We start from the raw sequence: 21,117 nt of genomic DNA, 5'->3' as shown, positions 1-21,117 counted from the left end.
ACAGTACCAAATAATGTATAATTCAAAGTGATCACATACTAAGGTGATAAAAGCAAAAGGGAAAGTTGTTCATAAACCAAATTACATCAAAGAGTGAATCACAGCTCCCTCGCCCCAAGTAAGAGAAGAACAAATGTTTTTCGCATAGCACCATCCAATGCTAGGAATGTTCTCTCATCACTTGCTTTCTCCAAAATTAGTCGTAGTGTCTTAATTTGGTCATTAATAGACAAGTCCATCTTTGCCAATTCAGCAGCAATGTCAGGTCTTGGTTATGATCCTTTCACCAAACTATTAGTTATAGTTTTCAATTGGTCAACAGACTCAGAAATCATCTCACCAAATGCTTTAGCCATTTCCTTTTGAATATCAGCATCTGCATTTCATTTGCGGTGTCGACTGCTTGAGCTAGCTGAGTTTTGTTGATTTGATCTTGACAAAGAGGCAGAATGATTTGGATCAACCTCAACTTCCTCATCATCATCATTGACATCAATGTGATGCACAGGCTCATTCATCATTTCAGTGGGAGTTGCAGACCCTCTACCAGTTGCTCGGTCCTTCCCAAAAATATTCTTCAACCTATCATATATTAGACATTGTTTCCCCCTCCAACCATCAGCATCCTTGTTATGCTGCATCAAAATGGAAAAATTATAAATAAAAATATAAGTATAAAAAAAATATAAGAATTTCATATTACTTAACAAGTGTACTAACCTGCACATAAGTGTTCCATGCTTCATCGCTGTCAACCTCGGTTGACTACATCCTCAAGTATGGTTAACAATGCTTCTTCCTCCATTCAGATAAATGATATCTTTTAACCCTATAAGGAGCCAGATATCCTTGACCATTTGTGTACTCACCATCCACAAGATAATAACATCCTAATAATTAAACAAATATTATGTACCTTACCAAAAAGATAATCAAGCTTAATATTACCATAATGAAACACAAAAATCTAATATTACCTTTAGGAACTCTTAATCCTGTTGGTCTACTAATTGCATCTCGTAACACCGGTCTACTAATTGCATCTCGTAACACCCTAGAATCTGACGCAGATCCTTCCCAACCAGGGAAAACAAATATAAATTTCATGTTAGGAGTACAAACTCCTAATACATTGGTTGCAACCTCCCCTTTTCGTGTTCGATATCTTGGTTTATCTTGTTCAGGGACACGAACCCTAATGTAAGTCCCATCCAACGCCCCCAAGCATTTCTACGCAATTAAAAAAAAAAAGGTACCTTAGAAACTTAAAATATAAATATAATAATAAAATTGGCCAATCTTAATTTAATTTTACAGTACCTTAAACCATCTCCATCTATCATCGGTGCAATTATCAGGTATGGGTTCCGACACCTTCAAAAGTCTACCTTGTAATCTTATCACTCCATCCAAGATTGAATTGAAGTACCTACTAATAGTCTCCCCCGATTGCTTAAATCTAGTACTCATTGTACGATTCTTCACATGATGTGCGAGTGTATGTAAAAACATACACACTTGCTCTTCTATGGTTACTGAACCATTTGTTCTCACTCTCCCATCATCACGAACCAATTGATATAAATAATGGAAAGTGCTCCTATCCATCCTAATTTGGTTCACACATTGTATGTCATCAATTCCTATAATGCTATCTAAATAATTTGACCGAGTTGCAATCCTGAAAAACCTTTGACTCCTAATGGCATTCCGTTGTTGGCGTCGTTGTTCCAAATTGTAGTTTGTCATGAACCACATCATGCACCAAACCATGATACGCAAGAACCACAATCTAATAATAAAGTATGCCACAATCTTTCTTTGGGAAAAAATATCAATATAATTTGATCACTTTCCAAGTGCCTATTCACAAAAAGATAAAGCATTGATGTCTCTGACATCAATGGAATTTGATCACTTTTACGATTTAGCTTTCATGCATGTAAGTAAGCATAACCTAATTTTAAAAACGAAAAATACATAATCTAATTTCAACAAAAATTTAATAAGAAAATTGAAATATATAAAGAATAGAGAATAAGCAAGAAGAAACATCTTGGAGAGAGTATGAAAGAGAGAAAGAGTGAGAGATGGATATCTGGAGAAGAGTGAAGAAAATAACCTGTGGATAAGATAGCAGAGAAGAACCCTAGGGAGAAGAAGATGAAAAGAACATCGGATTTTTTTTGTAGAACGCGTGCTTAGCCGTATAATTACGCGTGTATTATCTAAACCGGGGTGTGTAGGTTGTATTAGTTAGTTAAGTCAAGAGAGTATTAAAAGCCCAACCCGTATAAAATAGTCGGGTAATTAAATAATACAAGTTGACACCAAACACATGACATAAACTATTTACTCCTATTCAGAGTCTAATACGGTGTACCAAACGAGCCCTAAACTATTACCCTAAAGGCACATTTACCCATGCACTCTCAATTTTAACAATCATATACCGTAAGTTTTTCAATTTTTTGCAATTTAGCTCCAGTGTTAACTTCACCGCCAAAATTTTCCTTAATTGCTTGTGTGGCAAGCCTAGGTCCCACCTATTTACTCATTTCAATGTTAGTTAAACGGTATTTTCAAGTATTTTGTTAAAAAATGGTTTGGTATTAATGCATGTAATGTGTTCTTCATGGGTGGAAAGACATCAATTACTCGAAAAATACTCTTCACAGACATTGAAATAAGTGAATAGATGAAACTCATGCCTGACATACAAGCAATTGATGGAAATTTTGATGGCGAAGTTAGTGTTGGAACCAAATTGCAAAATTCAAAGGCTTAGGGGTATGTAATCCTTAAAATTGAGAGTGCATGAGCAAACGTGCCCTAAGGGTAAAAGTTCATGATACTAAGAGCATTTCCAGCAAGCGGTGGGGGGAGGCTGGGGAAAATTGGGTTTCGGTAACACAAAGCTGCCGGCGAGGTGTGGGCCCCAAAAAAAATTTGCTGGCTAGCCGTGGGGAGGTCAGCCGAGCAACTAAACTCGTTTTGGGCTGGCGTCGGTATAGCGGTTTAAATTTTTAACGTTGGTGCGTGCACGCGCCAACCTTAAAAATTGACGCCCACTGTGACCCGCCAATGCGAGTCTATTCCACGTGGCGACCGTGTCCGATCAACTTTAGACAAATCCAACGCTTCTCATTTTTCGCGATTAAAAAATGAAAAAAAATCGGAAGTCGCACCCAACGGCTCTCTTCCACATGGCGATGCTCTGGGCGCTCCGATGAAGTTCTTCCAAAGACAATCCAACGGCAATTGTTCAATCGCCAAAAATAATGAAAAAATGAAAAAAATCGGAAAAAATTTGAAAAAATACCCAAAAAAATACTGATGTTTTTTCCTATAAATACCAACAAATACTCTTCACTTTTAACACCACCTCTTCATACATTTTCTTCTCATTCTACCATTATTCACTTTGTAGTCAAAAAATTTTTCACTTTGAAGTTGAATTTTTCTAGAAAAATTTATGGGTTCTTCTAGTGAAACCGGAGGGGCATGGAGTGTCATGGAAGACGTTAGCTTGTGTGAGTCTTGGCTCTACGTTAGTCATTGTCCCGTATCGGGCAATGAGATGAAATTCTGTCATATGTGGAAAACAATTCATCAGGATTTTTGTGAACGGGTAATTGGTTCGACCCGTACAGATCAGGCACTATCTAGTAGGTGGAAAATTCTTAACAAAGAGTTGGGGAAATGGAGGGATGCCCTGGCAAAGGCGATGGACAACCATAGAAGCGGGGAAAACCTTACTAGTGAGGTAAATTATTTGTAATTTTTGTTTTATTAATTTCTATGTCTTATTTAAGTTTATTTAAATATTTCTTACAATTTATATATTTTGTTAATATTTATTGTATTTCCAATATTAATATGAATGTTTGTTGCAATATTTTAATTTTGTTTTTCATTTCTAATAAATTGTTAAAGTTTCTTATATTTCCATTATTATTTTTTTATACTTGTTGCATTGCCAATAATTTTTAAAGTTTCTTGGATTTTCATTTTTTTTATAGACTATACAAGCACAAATGTTTTTTGGTGCTACTGGGCAAGGAAAAAAAAGTTTCAACCATACCCATTGTTGGGAGGTGGTGAAGAATTGTAAGAAATTCCAAATTATTCCAACGGGTCCGACGGTAGTCTTGAACGAGACGCCACTTCATGAGACACCGGCAACCGCTTCGCCTATGGATTCCCCGATGAGTCAAGACTCACCTATCGAAAAAAAGCCGAGGCCTATTGGGAGGAAGGCAACGAAGGCGAAGAGAGGGAGTAATTCTACCAAGTCATCATCTAAATTTTTGAAGGAACTTTCAAAGATGCAAGCCATGAGAATTGAAATGGACATGAAACAACAAGAGCACGATAGGGCAATTGATGTAGAAAATGCAAAAGAAAGGGAGTATGTACGTCAACAAAGGGAGTATGCACGCCAAGAAAGAGAGTATGCACGCCAAGAAAAGATTGAAAATAAGGATCGGGAAACAATGGTCATGGATACAACCCATATGTCCCTTGAAACGAAACAATATTGGAAGCTAGAACGAAGGGATGTTATGAGACGAAGACTTTTTCGTGACGATGGACCTAGCAACACGGATTGGTTAAATGATCAAAACAATTAAGTTAGTTTGCTTGCCTTTCATTTCATTGTACCATTAAATTAGTTTGCTTGCCTTTCATTTCATTGTATATTTTTTTTTTTTATGCTTTTGGTGGTAATTCATGTATTTTATGTTATGAGTTGTATTGATTTTCTTGTAGTGAATGAAGAAAATATTCAACAAAATTCCTTTTTATTCAAAACATTCCATACATAAAAAGCAAACCACAACCAAAGCATAAAAAATAAATAAATCACAACAAAAGCATAAAAAAAAACAACAAAGCATAACTAAAAATACAACATAAACATAATGCACTAATAAAACATCTTCACTTGACTTCATTGACCTTCATTGCCTTTCACCGCCCACAAATGTTCCATCAAGTCAACTTGACGGTGTTCGTGAATATACGACGATTGCATCTCCGTGTAGCGCTCAATCATACGATGCATGAAAGTACCGTCTCTAACCAACGGATCATGCTGCACTGGTTCTCCATTTGGCCCCATAGGTTTTTCATAAATTCGTGTTAAGGTCGTGTTCATGGGATCTGGCTCATACACATCATCAACATCGTAATCATACTCATCTTCCACAATCATGTTGTGGAGGATGATACAAGTCATCATTATACTTCTGAGCACCTCCTCGTCAAATAGACGCGCCGCGCCCCGATAATAGCCCACCGAGCTTGAAGAATACCAAAGCACCTCTCCACATCTTTTCTGTACCCCTCTTGATAAGCAGCAAAAAAATTTTCCTTCAGGATCGGGGATGTGGAATTAATTTCACAAATGTTGTCCATCTCGGGTAGATACCATCAGCTAGATAATACCCGTTCTGATACACGGTATTATTGACTTCATATGTGATATTTGGGCATTCACCTCTCAAAATATCATTGAACACCGGGGATTGACTCAGGACGTTCAAATCATTTTGAGAGCCGGCAACTCCAAAGAAGGCGTGCCAAACCTGTATCAAAACCGCAACCGCCCGAGGATGATGCTTTTCGCCCTTGCCAAGCGGATGGACAATTTTTCTATTACTAGTGCATGCAGTCAATGCTACCAATCATTCCAGGAAATCCACGAGACTCGGCTTTTTGTAGAAGCCGTTGCAGTCCCGGGGTGTAGGTCTGCGCAGGTAGTCCATGGTGTACAAATTTTCCACTGCATCACAAAATCGCACCAAGCTCTCCAAAATAGTGGACTTCCCCATTCGGGCAATCTCATCCACTGATCGCAGATGACCTATACGCCAACATTCATTATCACATTGTGAACTTTTGCTAGGAAGCAGCCCCAAATCTCCAGCACAATTTTTCTTTTGAACAAAGTAGTCATCATAATTGCAAATATCATGCATGACTTTATTGAACAAATGGGGTTGCATTCTATATCTTGCTCGAAAATGAACATCAGAGTACAGAGATTGTGGGATAAAATAATCTTCCAGAAGATTCTTACCCCGAGAATGTCTATGTCTATCCACATTCGATGCCCGGCCTTCTCGTGAACCACGACGACTCTGGTTTTCTTCCTTCATCAAAGCAACGGCCACACCAAGTTGCTCATCTAGTTCTCTCTGCGCCCTTTTGCTTGCAGCTCTTCTGCGCATTCTTGCTCGCCTTTCTCGCTCTTGCCTATCCAAAACATCTTCCATGTCTGACATTGAGAATGGAGAATGAAATCTAAAATCTGAGAAATGAAATCTAAAATATGAGAAATGAAGATGTAGAGAAGATATGGTGTGGGAGGTATGAGCTGAGCCTCTGGCTTTATAGAAAAATTTAGACAGATAGAGATGACACGTGGCGCAATTTTAGAGGATGAAAATCTTATCTGAAATTTGAAATTCAAATGAAATTTGGAATTGGAAATGTATCTGGAATTTGAATTTGAAATGTATCTGAAATTCAAATTTTGAATTTATCTCAAATTTGAATTTTGAAATGTATCGAAATTTGAAATTTATCTAAAATTTATCTGAAATTTGAAACCGAAAATCTTATCCGATATGAATAGTATTGACACGTAGGAACCCAAAAATCTTATCCAAAAATATTATCCAAATTAATTGTTTAAATAAACAAAGTTGTGAAAAAACAAAAAATGAATAGTAATTGCCATGGCTAATCTTGAAACACACATTTTTTTACTATTCACGTGAATAATCGCTTAGGGCTGCAAGGGCTAACTGGTGGAAGTGCTCTAAATTGAAATTAACCATAATCTAAAAGAGAGAAGGGCTATTCTCCCTACCCACTCCCTCTCTTCTCCCTTGGCAGCCCGCCGCCCACCACTCTTTCCCTTTTTTCTCTCTTACCCAAACTAACACCCACAACCACCGCATTTCCTTTCTTCTCTCTCAGCATCCCACCCTCCCCACATGCACCATCTCTCTCCTCTCTCTCTCTCTCTCTCTCTCTCTCTCTCTCTCTCTCTCTCTCTCGCGGCAACACCCTCCCATAAGAGAATATCACAACCATTGCGACCCTTGGAAAACCCATAAACAATCGTGGAATTTGTTAAACACATAAACAAAAATACCCAAAATTGAGATTTTGTGTGCTGCATTATGAACCAAAAATGAGGTTATTAAAATTAAAAAAAAAAAAAAACCAAACAAGCACATGAGAAAATTCCCCAATTTTCCAACAAAACACAAGAAATTGAAATTGAAAATGAAAATTTTCACGACATTCATTGTATTTCCCAGGAAAATCGGATTGGGAAAACACATACCAAAGCCAGTTAAAAGCTTGAAATATTTTTGAAAATTTTCAAGCTACTCCTTGGTTCCTACATATACAAACACAAACTCTATTTGACTCTTGCAAATATGAAATTGAGGCTTGTCGGGACGTGGGAGAAGGGCTGATGGGTGCCCAATTTTTTTCTTTTTTTGTTTATGTTTCTAAAAAAGAAATCTTATTTTAAAAGAAATTGGAAGTTAGAATAATTTGACTGAAATGCCCTTCAATCAGTAAGGGAAGTTAGAAGAATTTGACAGAAATTGGGCATTGTTCTTGCACCTTAGTAGTAAAAGCGAGAAACCAGCGCGGAGCAAAAGTGAATTTTTATCTTAAAAAAAGATACATAATTGTTAAAATTGAAAATAAATATTACTTTATAACTGAAAATTGAAGTCATAAAGATACAATATCTAGGATGGGATTCAAAATTTAACAGAAGGAAAAAGGAAAAAGGAAATATCGAAATTAACCTTTCACATTACCCGAAAGAAAAATCGAAAAAATAAGACCCAAGAAGAACAGAAGAAAAAGAGGGGTTTTAGTTGAGGGAGAGAGAGGAAGAGGGCCATTTGTGATCTTCTGCTGCGAAACTTCACTATTGATTCTCAGAGCATTCTTGAACTTTCTGTCCCACTAAACACAGTGTTACGACCCGTACCCCAACGACTCACCACGACGTCGTGTTCGGCCGAAACGACGCCGGACGGCGTTGTTTCCCTCGAAGAAAAGAGGGGAGCGCAAGTGCTGGTAATTAACTGATTTTCATTTTTGCCGATTGAGAATTTTCATTCAGAAATCGATTGATTTTGACTGAAAGGAAGCGTTAAATTTTTTATTTTATTTTGGTTGCAAGCAGTTTTCATTTGTGAGAAAATTGTGCGCGTCAGAAGAGATGGAGTCAGAGCCAGAGCACACACATACTGATATTGACCAAACTGAAGAACATTGCGCGCGTCAACTGCTATGTTTGACGGAACAACGAACTAGAGAAGAGCCAGAGTACATACACATTGACCAAAATGAGTTCTCGCATAGAAGGTAAGCAAAATCTCTGTCTTATTGTTTATTCTTTTGCTCCTCCGTTTTTGTTTTTGTTTTGTTTCTAAAGATTTTTAACTTGCCACGGCATTTTGCAATTGGGTTTGTGGAAATTGAAGGGCTTTGGTTGATGACTTGTCAATTTGTCTTCTGGGTTTCTCAGTTTTTCATCTGTAAGTGTTGTTAACGCAGTAATTGGCGAAGGAGACCATTCAGAGGACTGATTGCTTATTTCATTTTATTTGAAATTGAGGTTTAGGGTTTAGTGTGTAAGATTATGGTTTCAAGTTAGTTTCTTTCTTGAAAATAGTATCCCTTGTGTTGCCATGGCTGAGTTAGAACTTTTACTTGCTAATCTGCTCAAGGAAAGCTTTCTATAGTTGATTTATTTTTAGGTCGATATTTCTATAGTCGATTGTTGTTGGTTAAAATTGGTTTTACATTCTTAGTTATGACATTGTTTTGTGCAGTCATGGTAAATTTTGTAATTTACTTCTCTAGTCCATGTGTAGGACAATGTTACCCAAATGTCTTCACTTCCTTACAGACCTCATTACTTGGTTATTTTTTTGGGTGGAGTTTCAGGTCATAAATACTTAGTTATTTGCATTAGCAATTTAAAATTTAAATATATAACAAGTTTTCTTTCTATCTGTCTTTTTTTGTTGTTGTTGGTAGACATAAGACACAGACGGAGGAAGATATTGCTATATGTGAATGCAAGTATGATGAACATGATCCTGAAAGTGCATGTGGGGAGAGGTGCTTGAATGTACTTACCAGCACAGAATGCACTCCAGGATATTGCCCTTGCGGTGTCTATTGCAAGAATCAGGTAAATCTCTCTCTCTCTCTCTTGTCTCCCACGTCATCCATAAGAGTTTGTGAATATGGATGTGTGTTTCTTGTATTTATTTCCTCCAGTTCTTTTTTCCCTGCTCATACATAAGCCTCCATGGTGTGGCCATGTGTTAATCATAATTTTGTACATTTTGATGGTAAAAGATTCTAATACTTTTACGAATTTGTATTTTATTTTATTTTCAAAATGAGTTTGTATATGCCAATTCATATTATACTCCTTGTGATGTTTATCATGTTATTGTTTTTGGTTGTGTTGTGCTTACCCGGTTTTCTTCTATAAAAAAGGTTGAATTCTTTACAGAAAAGGATAAAATGTTATACACACACATGCATTCACTCCACTGCCTCTTGCTAATAATTTTATTCTCACATATATATGTGTGTACATGAATGTTGTCTTTGCTGTCTTTATGTGGTTGTCCATGGTTTGAGGGTTTGACATGGAATTTAGGGTTTGTAAACTTTTATGGTTCAAAAGGGTGTAGGTTGGCATGTAGATGGAAATTCTGGATAATGGATACGTTTATGGGTTCTCCGGCTATTTGTATGGGATTTTTGTTTTTTTGGCCAGTAATAAGCTTTTAGATTGAAAATATAAGATCACAATATTAGCGTTTTATGATGAATAAGTAAAAACAATACGGGCTGGTTGTGGAGTAGTAAAGAGAGTGAATCACTGTATAGGATTGGTAGTGCCTGCATATGTTTGAGAGGAATTAATCATTTTTCTTCATAGTGATAAGGAAATGGACAGAAGTAATTTGGTGTTGACAACCTTTAGGTTTTTCTGAGCATGATCCAAGTTATGGAAAATATTATTTTGTGCTTACGAAAATGAAAGGCCTAGTATTGGGAAAGTATATCATTTCCATGGAACATGTGCAACGGGTGAAAAGATGAATTGAAGGGTGAATCACCTATGACCAAAGCAATCACTTGTTAAAAATCTTGTTGATTCTACTTTTGAGCCTTTCAAGATGATTTGGAAGTTTTGTGTCTGTACTAATGTGATTTATTTTGGCGTGTAATCCATGGGAAAACTAATGCATGTGAGATACTCTAAAGAAGAAGACCAAATGCTTGCCCATTGGCCCATTTTGTGCTTTTCTAATGCATGTGATATACTCTATTTGTCTTCTTACCTTTAACCCATAAATTTTTAATATTTCGAAAAGACAATCAGTATGGTGGTAAGACCATGGTTGTCACTATACGTGAGAGTTTTCTGCCAAATGCGAGGCAAGTTCGTTTTGATAACAACTTGATATTATTTGTCACAAAAGGATTTTTAAAGGTGGGTGGGGAGAATTAGATGGGGTTGGCAATGGCACTACTCTTCAATGTATCTCTTTCATGGTCGCATCAATAACTTATCTTCATTTTTTTTAAACATTCTTTTTGCTGTATTATAGTTGCTTTTCTTTTTCCTGAAAGTATCAGGATAATGATGTATTTAGTGTGAGTTTAAGATACCATGAATATTCAAATCCCTGTTCAAATTCTGTGAAACTATTATTACCCATTTGATGTCTCATTTATTTGCTGTCAACAGAGATTTCAGAAATGTGAGTATGCCAAGACAAAGTTGTTTAGAACAGAAGGTCGTGGGTGGGGTCTTTTAGCAAATGAGAATATAAAGGTAATAGCTTACTAATTTATCTTGATCTGTCACAACTATAAACTGGCATCTTGTCTGTTATTTATCTTTGGCACTTTTGTTTGACTCCACTGAGAACATTGAAGCTTTATAAGTCTATGATTGAACTATAAATCATTTATTTATAGTTTGTTTATCTGTTGAGTGAATTTTTAATCTCCTGTAAGCCTTTTAATTTGCTCTGTACAATGCAGGCAGGGCAATTTATTATCGAGTACTGTGGAGAAGTGATATCATGGAAAGAAGCAAAGCAAAGATCTCAAGCTTATGAAATTCAAGGTGATTTAATAGACTTATGAAATATATGTTTGTATTTATTTTGAAACTGTGTTCAACGTTTGTGCCTTGGTGCAGGTCTCAGGGATGCATTTATTATTTCTCTCAATGCCTCTGAGTCTATTGATGCCACTGAAAAGGGAAGCCTTGCTCGATTTATAAATCATTCATGGTGAGCCACGTCAGGCGGAATCTAATTTGGGGAAATGAAATATCTTTAGAACAACTAGCTGTTATCTCTTGTTTCTTTCTTACTTTCCTTTAGTTGAGAATGAGTTACAATACTTTAATGTTTTCAGCAAACCAAATTGTGAGACAAGAAAGTGGAATGTGTTGGGGGAAATTAGGGTTGGAATATTTGCAAAACAAGATATATTGGATGGAACTGAGTTGGCATACGACTACAATTTTGAATGGTATGGGGGTGCTAAGGTTCGCTGCCTCTGTGGTGCGCCGAGCTGTTCAGGATTTCTTGGGGCAAAATCTCGTGGTTTTCAGGTAATTAATTTATTGAAAGATGAAAAAATGTGTCAGTTTGATCTGTGTTATAGAAGAAGTTGCATAGGTCCACATTACCTGTTTCCCTATTATAAAATTGTCTGGATATTGTATTGCACTGTCCTAGAACTAGCTGATATCCAACTTTAAAGGGGCTGTTATCTAGGAGGTTGGTGAAACTCACAATTGGAATGAAATAGAAAGTTAAACATCTTGCCTTGGATGCATAATGCCAGTGCCTTAATCTTTCAAGTTAACTTTTTGTTTTTGTTTTTGTTTTTCTGAGCATGATCTCATTGTTAGTTTTGAAATCCTTTGCATAATGACCTTTCTTTGGAAGCTATCAACTCTAAGGATCATAAGTACCGATTTTATAGGATAAAATGGTTTTAGGGATTTGTAGTGTCCATTGGTTCACAATCGTCCTACAAACTTATATGAGGATATATGTCCGAAGGCATAGTGCTCAGAGTTTAGAGGCTTTGTCTCACTCAGCGAAAAGAAAACAAAAACTTAAACATTTCTAATTGTAGGCTCTCCTACCAGAGACACAACCTGAAAATGCCTTGGGAATACAAGTGTTTTGCAGAATTTCTCGAAGGCCTAAGCTTTTTTGTTGAGGTGTATACTGTATAAAACTCCTCTGTCACTTTTTTGTTGAACAGTTGCTATTTTCATTTTTCTTGATGCTGATAAAGAAAAAAGGGTTTTCCAGAGATCAAGATACTTCGTTTAGGCTCTTAAATAAGAAAATTTATAAAAGGAGGTGTTTGGCAGGAGAGAAATCTGGTTTCCTGTACTTTTCTGCTTCGGCAAGACTACTAACAACCTGATGAATAAAATTTTATGGTCGATCATGGGCCAGTTTATTGGGTTTCTTAATTGGTTTTGACTTTTGCCAAATTCGGGACTCAAATTGGGTTGTTTTTAACATGTTGGAATGGACTGAATGTGGGGTTGTCTATTGTGTTTAATGGGTGTCTCATGGACTTCTAAAGGCGTGATTTTAAAATAAGGGAGCTTCTAAATGCACTCTTCAATTTGATCAGTGCACTCTAAGCTTTAATAACATTTTTAATCACCATTGTAACCTTTGCAATTACTAAAACGAACTTAATACACTTCTAAAGGGTTTCCAATTACCATAGCTCACATTCAAGCTTATACCCAGCCTACCATCAAGTCCCAAACAAAACCCTATCACCAGCGTCAGAATCATCTTTTTCTCACTCCATAAACCCCAATGATATGATACCACCCATATTGAGTTCCCTTGGTCGGAGCATCAAATCATCATTTATGACGAGTCAGTGAGGATGGAAAGGTATGTTATTTGCCACAATAGTGAGTTTTATTTATTTATCGTTTTTTTGTGCTACTAAAAACGGGGCTCATGTTTTGTTCTGCTAACCAGAGCTGAGCACCAAATGTACTGTGTGGTTATGTGTGGCCGAAAAATGTTCTTCAAGTGCGGCCCAATATGGCTGCATTGTACATTTGGTGCGTGACTAAATTGGCTGCACATCAACATGAAAGTGGAGCCAATAATAGCCACAGAGTTTTCTCTTTGTGATGTATTCTCTAAATAGGACACTAACAAAATTCTTCATGTAAGCTTTCTCTCTAATGCAGGGCGAAACTTCTTCTCGAGGTAGTGGGGTTGGCTCAGAATGTGCAATGGACTACACGAGTGAATTTACGATGAATGAGGTAACTAAATTTTTTGCTAAATTGCCAGTTAGCTTTATTGTTAAATAGCCAACCAGCTTTATCGTTAAGTTGCTGACTGACTTGATCATTAAATAGCTTTGGTGTTTGGTCAAAATTTCCTTTGCACCAACATGGAAGTACTGCCAATAATGACTGTAAAGTTTTCTCCTGTAATGTGTTCTCTAACTGAATACTAACAGAATTCTTCATTCAAACTTGTTTTTGCTAGTGCAGGTTGATAATTCTACTCGAGATAGTGGGGTTAGCTCGGAATGTGTGATGGATTACACAAGTGAATTTACTACTTATGAGGTTATGAACTTGATCGTTACATAGCTTTGGTCCCAATAAAAGTCATACGTATATTTTGGATACTTACACACTAGGTTCTTTTGTTTTATAGATATTCAAGACTAGAGAGTCCTTAATGCAGTGGGCTCGTGAGGCTGGAAAGAGAAATGGGTTTGTTATTGTGACAATAAGATCTGATTTGGGTGGTAAGAGTATGAAACCAAGAGTTACATTAGGCTGTGAGAGGGGTGGAAGATTTAAGGAGAAGAAAACTAAAGTCAATAAAGGTGCTAAAAAAAGATGTGGGACTGGCACGAAGAAGTGTGGGTGCCTGTTCACATTGAAGGGTGAGAAGTTGGCAAGTGGCAATGGATGGATACTGAAGGTCTTATGTGGAGTGCACAACCATGCATCAACTGAGTATTCTGAGGGGCGTTCATATGCAGGGAGGTTGTCAGAGCAGGAGACTTCACTCTTGATAGACTTGTCAAAGAGTTTAGTACGGCCCAAAGAAATCCTGAGCACATTGAAGCAAAGGGATGAACTCAATGCTACAACCATAAGGACGATCTACAATGCACGCCAAAGGCAAAGAGTTAAAGAGAAGGCAGGGAGGTCTCAAATGCAACAACTTTTATGTAAGTTGAATGAGCATGACTATGTTGAGTGGCATAGGAGTTGCCCTATGTCTGGTAATGTGCTGGACTTGTTTTGGGCACACCCTGTGAGTTTGGAGTTGTTGCGTGCATTTCCAACCATTTTGATGATGGATTGCACGTACAAGACTAATAGGTATCACTATCCCCTAATAGAGGTTGTAGGCGTCACATCAACTGATATTACATTCTCAGTTGCATTTGTTTTTTTAGATTCTGAAAAAGAAGATAACTATATATGGGCATTAAGCAGATTGCGTGGTGTGATGGTGGAGTGCGCTATGCCAAATGTTATTGTCACTGACCTGGATTTGCCATTGATGAGAGCCGTTGAGGTAGTATTCCCTACGGCTAGACATCTTTTATGCAAATGGCATATTAATAAGAATGTGCTGTCCAAATGCAAAAACTTGTTTGAGTCCAAGGAAAAGTGGGATAGATTTATAATGAAGTGGAATGTACTTGTCACGTCTCCTACGGAAAGTGATTACAAACGGGAGCTAGCAGTGTTACAGAGCGAATTTAGTATGTACACTGAGGTCATGGAGTATGTTATAAACACATGGTTGAAGCCTTTGAAGGACAGATTTGTGTCAGCTTGGACCGACATGATTATGCATTTTGGTAATGTTACATCAAACAGGTAATTCTTGAAGTTATAATATAATTAGTCATGCAATATTACATCACTGGTTTAATATGAATTTGTGTTAACCTGTTGTATTTTTTTATGATTTAATAGGGCTGAGGGTGCACATTCCAAGCTTAAGAGGGAACTTGGTTTGAGTCAGGGGAATTTTGAGGGTTCTTTTGAAAATATACACTCTCTCATCGAGTTACAACACATTGACATAAAGACATCTTTTGATAAGTGTTCGACAGTCGTGCAACATAACTTCAAGTCTTCAGAATTCAAATATTTGAGAGGAGTTGTATCAATTTTTGCATTGGAGAAGGTGTTATCTCAGTCCAAGCTAGCCGCCTCAATTGGTGTTGATGCTTTGGCATGTGGTTGTGTCATACGCCGTACCCATGGTCTACCTTGTGCCCATGAGATTGCAGAATACAAGAGGGATTGTAGGCCAATTCCTCTCGAGTCTCTTGACCCCCATTGGATGAAACTTGATTTACTGCCTCCTAGTTCTATTCAGGATTCCATGGATGTGAATGAGTTTCCGGAGTTGAAGTTGCTTCAGCAGTACTTTCTGGAGGCAAATAAAGACAATAGGTTGATGCTAAGGAAAAGAGTGAGAGATCTTGTAGCACCCTATACAACTACTCTTGTTGAACCAGGAATCAAGTCTAGATTACGAGGTCAATTGAAGGAGAAAATTGATATGTCCAGTCGACGAGACCCATATGCATTTGAATTGAGATCTGCATCTGTGGATAGTCACTCACCTAGCTTTACAGGTGATACAATGGATGTTCCGCAAAATTTTACACATAAGAAAATGGAGCGAACAAAGGAGAAGGTAATAAAGATACCCATTACTAAATTGAAGATGATATAGTTACCCATTTATACATAACAATTTATATTCATACAGGTGTACCGGACGTTGACGGTGAAAGGTATTTCATATATTGATGCGTTCCCAGTTGGATTGAGGCCCTTCATTCAACAAGTCAAGGATGTATGTCATGATGGTCACTGCGGGTTTAGGGCAGTTGCTGATTTAGTGGGATTGGGTGAGAATGGATATTTGCAAGTGCGTAATGACTTGCTTACTGAGTTGTCTTCATATTCTGCGCATTATGGCGAGTTGTATGGCACCACAGACAGAGTTCGCGAGTTAGCACAGATACTATCATTCTTTGATGAGGGTAGAGCGCCATTTGACAGATGGATGACGATGCCTGACATGGGTCATCTTATAGCATCATGTTATAAGGTTGTACTTTTCCACTTGTCAGCTACTCAGTGCCTTACGTTCCTGCCGCTTCGATCAGCACCAGTTCCTTTGCCAACACGTAGACACATTGCCATTGGTTTTATGAATGACTGTCATTGCGTGGAGGTATGATAGCAATAATTTATGATGTGTGTGGTTTTATTGTAAAAAGACATTTTAGATTAATGTAACATATGTTTCTTGTAGGTGTTCTTAAGGCCAGGGCATCCTGTGCCTCCTGTTGCATCTGATTGGATCAGATGTCATACGCCAGCAGCACAAGGATGGGACTCTTTGTATACTAGTTGTATTTCACGCTTCAAATCTCTTGTCAGCTCGGACCAAATCTGACTTGGTCAGGTGTATGTCACAAGTTCAAACTGTTTCAGAACATGCTGAGGATCGTAAGGTTAGATCACATAAATGCACCCGAAAAGAAGGAGAGGTGATGAAGTGGATGTTGCTCCCAAATCCCACCATAAGGAACCCAAATTACCTGCACAAATAATGGCAACCAATATTTGAAATGATATACATACTTAAAGGGAAAGTGATAAACCTAATAGAATGGACAGAGGACGTCTCATACCTCATCAATTATGAAAGCATCCAACTCCTCTCTTATGCTGCAAATCATTCATAGCGGCAGCTTTGACAATATCCAATGATGCACAAGCGGTTTGTCTGAGATATAGTTCATGTTCCAACATGTCCCAAAGAGCAAATAAGCTTACATTCTCACACCTCTAAAAGCTTCAAGTGTCCCGCTGTCCGTCTAATACCATACCTGGTTACATGCCCCAAATGTAAATACATGTAGTTGGGGGACGCAATTCCCCATCTCATCTCACCGAACTCCATAAGCATATGAAACTAGATTATGCACACTCGTGCACCGCTGTTATCAGTGAAGAATGTACATCTCAACATACAACAAATATGCTCTCGTATCCTGATTGTGCACGTATCAGCACAACTGAAAATAATTGAAAATCCTCTAAAACTTTACATTAATTTCCATTGGTCCCTCAATCAGTTGTGATTTGAAATATAAAATCTGCATACGGCAAACTGATTTTTCTACGTTGTACGGTTTTTCCTGTCCTATGTATTTTTAATTCTGTCCTTGTTTTGTAGGGCAGGTTTTTTCCCGTCTGATTTCATTTAAATTCTTTGCAGTTAGCATGGTGCATTCATAGGATTTCTGGTGTGCGTTTGCTGTTATTTTACTTTTGCTCAAGATATTGTTTTGCTTCTGACTATTTATTAGTAGCAGTTATAATTGTGCATCTTTAGAATTTCTGGTGTGTTTGATGTTAATTTTCTTTTGTTCAATAATATTATTCATCATGGTGTTTAATGTTATGCAACTTTTTCCAAACAGGAGGATACTTACCTATGGGAAGACGATGATGACAGGTACCATTTAAGCGTATACCTTAATGCATTTGTCTTAAAAGTTTCATTTTGTGCAGAAGTGATCTACTGCAGGCACTTGCTTGTAATTTGTTTAATAGTTTCATATTTTAGTTATTACCCTTCTAAATTTTGTTCCCTTTGGTCTAGTTCATCTTGATTGTGTAAGAGGTTACCAATAATTGGTAATCTAGCACTGACATTTCTTCGAAGCTGTCATGTTCTTGTGCCCTGACACAATGCTCGACCCTGTACGTGGTCTTTTGTGTATTTTCTCAACACTTCATCGACACTTTTCCAACACTTTCCTGACAAAGTTGAGGCGAAATTATAATATTTTTCTTAAGAAATTGTAAGAGACTTAGAGGATGTTATGCATGTTAATGGGAGTCTTTGGATCCAAAGTTATGGTTGGCTGCTTATGGATCTACACACAAAATTCAAGCCTTAGCTACAAGTTGACTTAGGCAACCTTGTCTCAGTGTTCGGAGATTTATTTGAGTGCTTATTCTCTTATGTTATTGTTATTTTTATGCTAATATTACTATAATACTTAGGGAGCTAAGACTTAAGTGTGTAATTATTTCATTTTTTATTATTGGATTGGATTTATTCTGATAGTGCTTTATGTTGAGTTAGGACTTTGGTTTTACATGCTTTCAATGAAATTTTTGACCATTAACTTTGGAAGAATTAGTTACAAACTAATTATTCATGCATAAAGATGAAACTAAATTTTAAAACCCTAAAACCATATTCACTTACTTTCTGTGTCCATGGTGTTGGGTATCTTAATTTGGTAAAATTCGTAATGAGTGATGTAGTGTTATGTTGCATGTTGGTGTCTACTTCATAGTTTATAATTCTCTTCTTTTTGATGTATATATTTTTTTTAATCATCAGTAGTTCTATAGTTTGCATATGTTGCCTTGTCCATCTCTTTATGTACCTTTCCTCTTTTTTAATAAAATATGTTGTGTTTCCTACAAAATGTAACTAGTTTTACCTTGCTTAACGCTTCAGCAATTTAGACATTAACTGATCTACATGGAAAGGAAGAAATCTTCAAATGAGTGGGTTTTGTGGAAGACTTAATGAATCAGATGAGTGGATCAGTTGCAAGTAGTTTCCACTTCTCTGGTGGGGCTGGTTATCTTGTTAATTTCAGCAAACACGTCTTAGGTTTTGTTTTCCATTTTGTGGCCTATGTGGTTGAAAGGTATAGGTTTATGATGCAGTTTTCTCTCGAGTATATCTTTAATATCAAAATAAAATCTTTCGAAAAAATGCACACCCACTCTCATGTACACATGCATATTTAGAGATCTTATGTAGACTTTGTGCATTCCTTTTTATGATTTATCTGTCGTACTTGAGTTATATTTAACTGCCTGTTGGTGTCAGGTATTCAGTTGAGAAAATTCCGCTCTATGATTCTGCAGAGGATGAGCCTTCCTCGAGGCTCTTCAAGACTGTCAACTCCTCAAGTTCTGAATTTGATGTTGATGGGATGATGATCAATGTCAATGTGGATTCTGGACATCAGTTGATGTCTACTGCTCTTGTTGTGCAATCACTTGATTCTGTTCCAATGGAGGGTGTAGTTATGGGGGTAAAAACAGAAGTGAGTGAGGAGAGGAAACTTTTTTCACAAGAAAATCAACCACCTTTTGCAAGAAAGAATGCAATGATATCTCGTATCCGCAGTAATACTGCATGTCGTAACTATCACATTGGATCAGGATCCATGCCAAACAAAAGATCAAAGCAATACTCTAATGGAAAGGTGAAACATGGTGCACAAAATCAAGTTGACGCCAAGTCTTTTGCTTCGCTTTTAGCATCAAGGGAAGCACAAGAAGAAATTTTAAAATATGAGGTATTTATCTTTTCATTTTTTTATTAATCTGTTCTATATATAGAAGTGTATGTCTTATAACATTCAGCAGACCAAAATGCCATATTATTAATAATTATCAGCTCATCTATATAATCATCTAAGCTTAGTTGGTATACATACGTTTTATTTTCAGTTTAAAATTACTTATAAAATCTAATGACCAATAAAATACCCCAGCAGTTAAAAGTAGCCATAATATAGTTTATACCTAATATATCAAGCAACCATACCTTATCTCATGTGATGTTAGCCAAAACAAAAAAAACCAAGATTGATAGCGTATGATAGTAAAAGAGCATGTGATTTTTGGTGTGACCATCTGAGGTAGTTCTTTCCATTATTTCACAAACCTTGTATTAAAAAGATATTATGTTAAGGATATTATGTTAAGGTAGTAAAATACTGTATAATTAGAAAAGAGAGATCTGGAGGTTCCCAATAGATAAATTAGAAAAATTCCGGCAGCACACCGCCCTTTGGCATCACACTGAACGTGCCTTGAAATCTCTCCAAGCCAACCTGTGCTTTCACACATCAGCGGGAATATAATTTACTTAATGGAATATCATTTATTTATTTTGTATAATTTTTAAATCTTCAATCTCAATTTCATGTACATAAAAGTTGTGTATAACAACATTTGTGCCTGAAGTATTTTCCTATGTCATTGTACACTATTAGTACTGTTTAATATTTCAACTTAAATGATTTTATTATATGCTATTAGCGCCTGGCACATGATTTTATTGTTACTATTATTATCAAATTGTTCACGTTGAAAATTTTATTCAGTGTATGAAAAATGATGCTGCCACTCATCTTGAATCTTTATACAATGAGATACGGCCTGCCATTGAAGAACATGAAAGGGACAGCCAAGACAGCGTGGCTACCAGTGTAGCTGAGAAGTGGATTGAAGCCTGCTGCTTGAAACTGAAGGCAGAATTCGACCTTTATTCTTCCATTGTTAAAAGCATTGCCTGCACTCCACGAAGGGGCCAAGCTGAACATTATGATGGCAACAATGAGAATGAAATCAAGTACCTGCAGAACTGATCTTTGTTCTCAGCTCGTTCATTGGTTTGGAACAGATACATTTGGATAAAGCCACATCAGATTGAATTGTAACTGTTCAGTCTATTTTAGAATTATCAGATTTACACCATGGTTCTGGGATTACTGTTCCATGTTTAGTATTGTGATATACTTCTAGATATCTTTCTTTAAAAAGAAAATTATTCGGGTTTCTTGGTATGTTTGGACTACATAATGCTTTTACTAAGAAATGAAAAAAAGGGTTACTATACGAACACGATATTTTTTTTAATTGCCTTTTCACAATGTGAAATTGTGCCTTTTCTTTTGGGTTAACTATCAATCTACCTCATGAACTTGGACGCTACTTTCAATTTGCACTCTAACCTTTTTTTCTGGAAAATTAAGGATACAAATTATTTTTTATCGACAATTTTCCCCAACCGTCTAAATCAACTTTTTGACATCCAATAGTCTGTCACATTGTCATTGTTCAAGGGGTAATTT

General features: G+C 36.8%; 3 protein-coding genes across 3 annotated transcripts; 2 read left to right on the top strand and 1 right to left on the bottom strand.

The window, feature by feature from the left end:
- Nucleotides 1–383: 383 nt before the first annotated feature.
- On the bottom strand, nt 384–1,608 carry LOC148915828 (uncharacterized). The gene is made up of 5 exons (XM_089054998.1): nt 1,321–1,608; nt 978–1,230; nt 808–890; nt 721–765; nt 384–635 (listed from the first exon to the last, which is right to left on the bottom strand). The coding sequence occupies exons 1-5, from the start codon at nt 1,606–1,608 to the stop codon at nt 384–386; spliced, it is 921 nt and encodes a 306-aa protein (XP_088911124.1).
- A 6,236-nt stretch (nt 1,609–7,844) lies between these two features.
- On the top strand, nt 7,845–17,342 carry LOC103336235 (uncharacterized). Its single transcript, XM_008239277.2, has 13 exons — nt 7,845–8,121; nt 8,231–8,412; nt 9,091–9,247; nt 10,829–10,915; nt 11,128–11,212; nt 11,288–11,381; nt 11,509–11,707; nt 13,340–13,417; nt 13,652–13,729; nt 13,821–15,007; nt 15,107–15,839; nt 15,915–16,385; nt 16,467–17,342. The coding sequence occupies exons 2-13, from the start codon at nt 8,267–8,269 to the stop codon at nt 16,608–16,610; spliced, it is 3,459 nt and encodes a 1,152-aa protein (XP_008237499.2). The 5' UTR covers nt 7,845–8,121; nt 8,231–8,266; the 3' UTR covers nt 16,611–17,342.
- Nucleotides 16,477–20,881, top strand: LOC107882023 (histone-lysine N-methyltransferase ASHH1-like). The gene is made up of 4 exons (XM_089054251.1): nt 16,477–16,668; nt 17,644–17,678; nt 19,080–19,554; nt 20,368–20,881. The coding sequence occupies exons 1-4, from the start codon at nt 16,624–16,626 to the stop codon at nt 20,629–20,631; spliced, it is 819 nt and encodes a 272-aa protein (XP_088910377.1). The 5' UTR covers nt 16,477–16,623; the 3' UTR covers nt 20,632–20,881.
- The last annotated feature ends 236 nt before the right edge of the window (nt 20,882–21,117 follow it).

This window comes from Prunus mume, linkage group LG6, assembly GCF_029339155.1.
Source record: "Prunus mume cultivar Tortuosa linkage group LG6, ASM2933915v1, whole genome shotgun sequence".
NCBI lineage: Eukaryota > Viridiplantae > Streptophyta > Magnoliopsida > Rosales > Rosaceae > Prunus > Prunus mume.
Note: the sequence above shows the minus strand (reverse complement) of the source record. Positions and strands in the feature narration are given on the sequence as shown.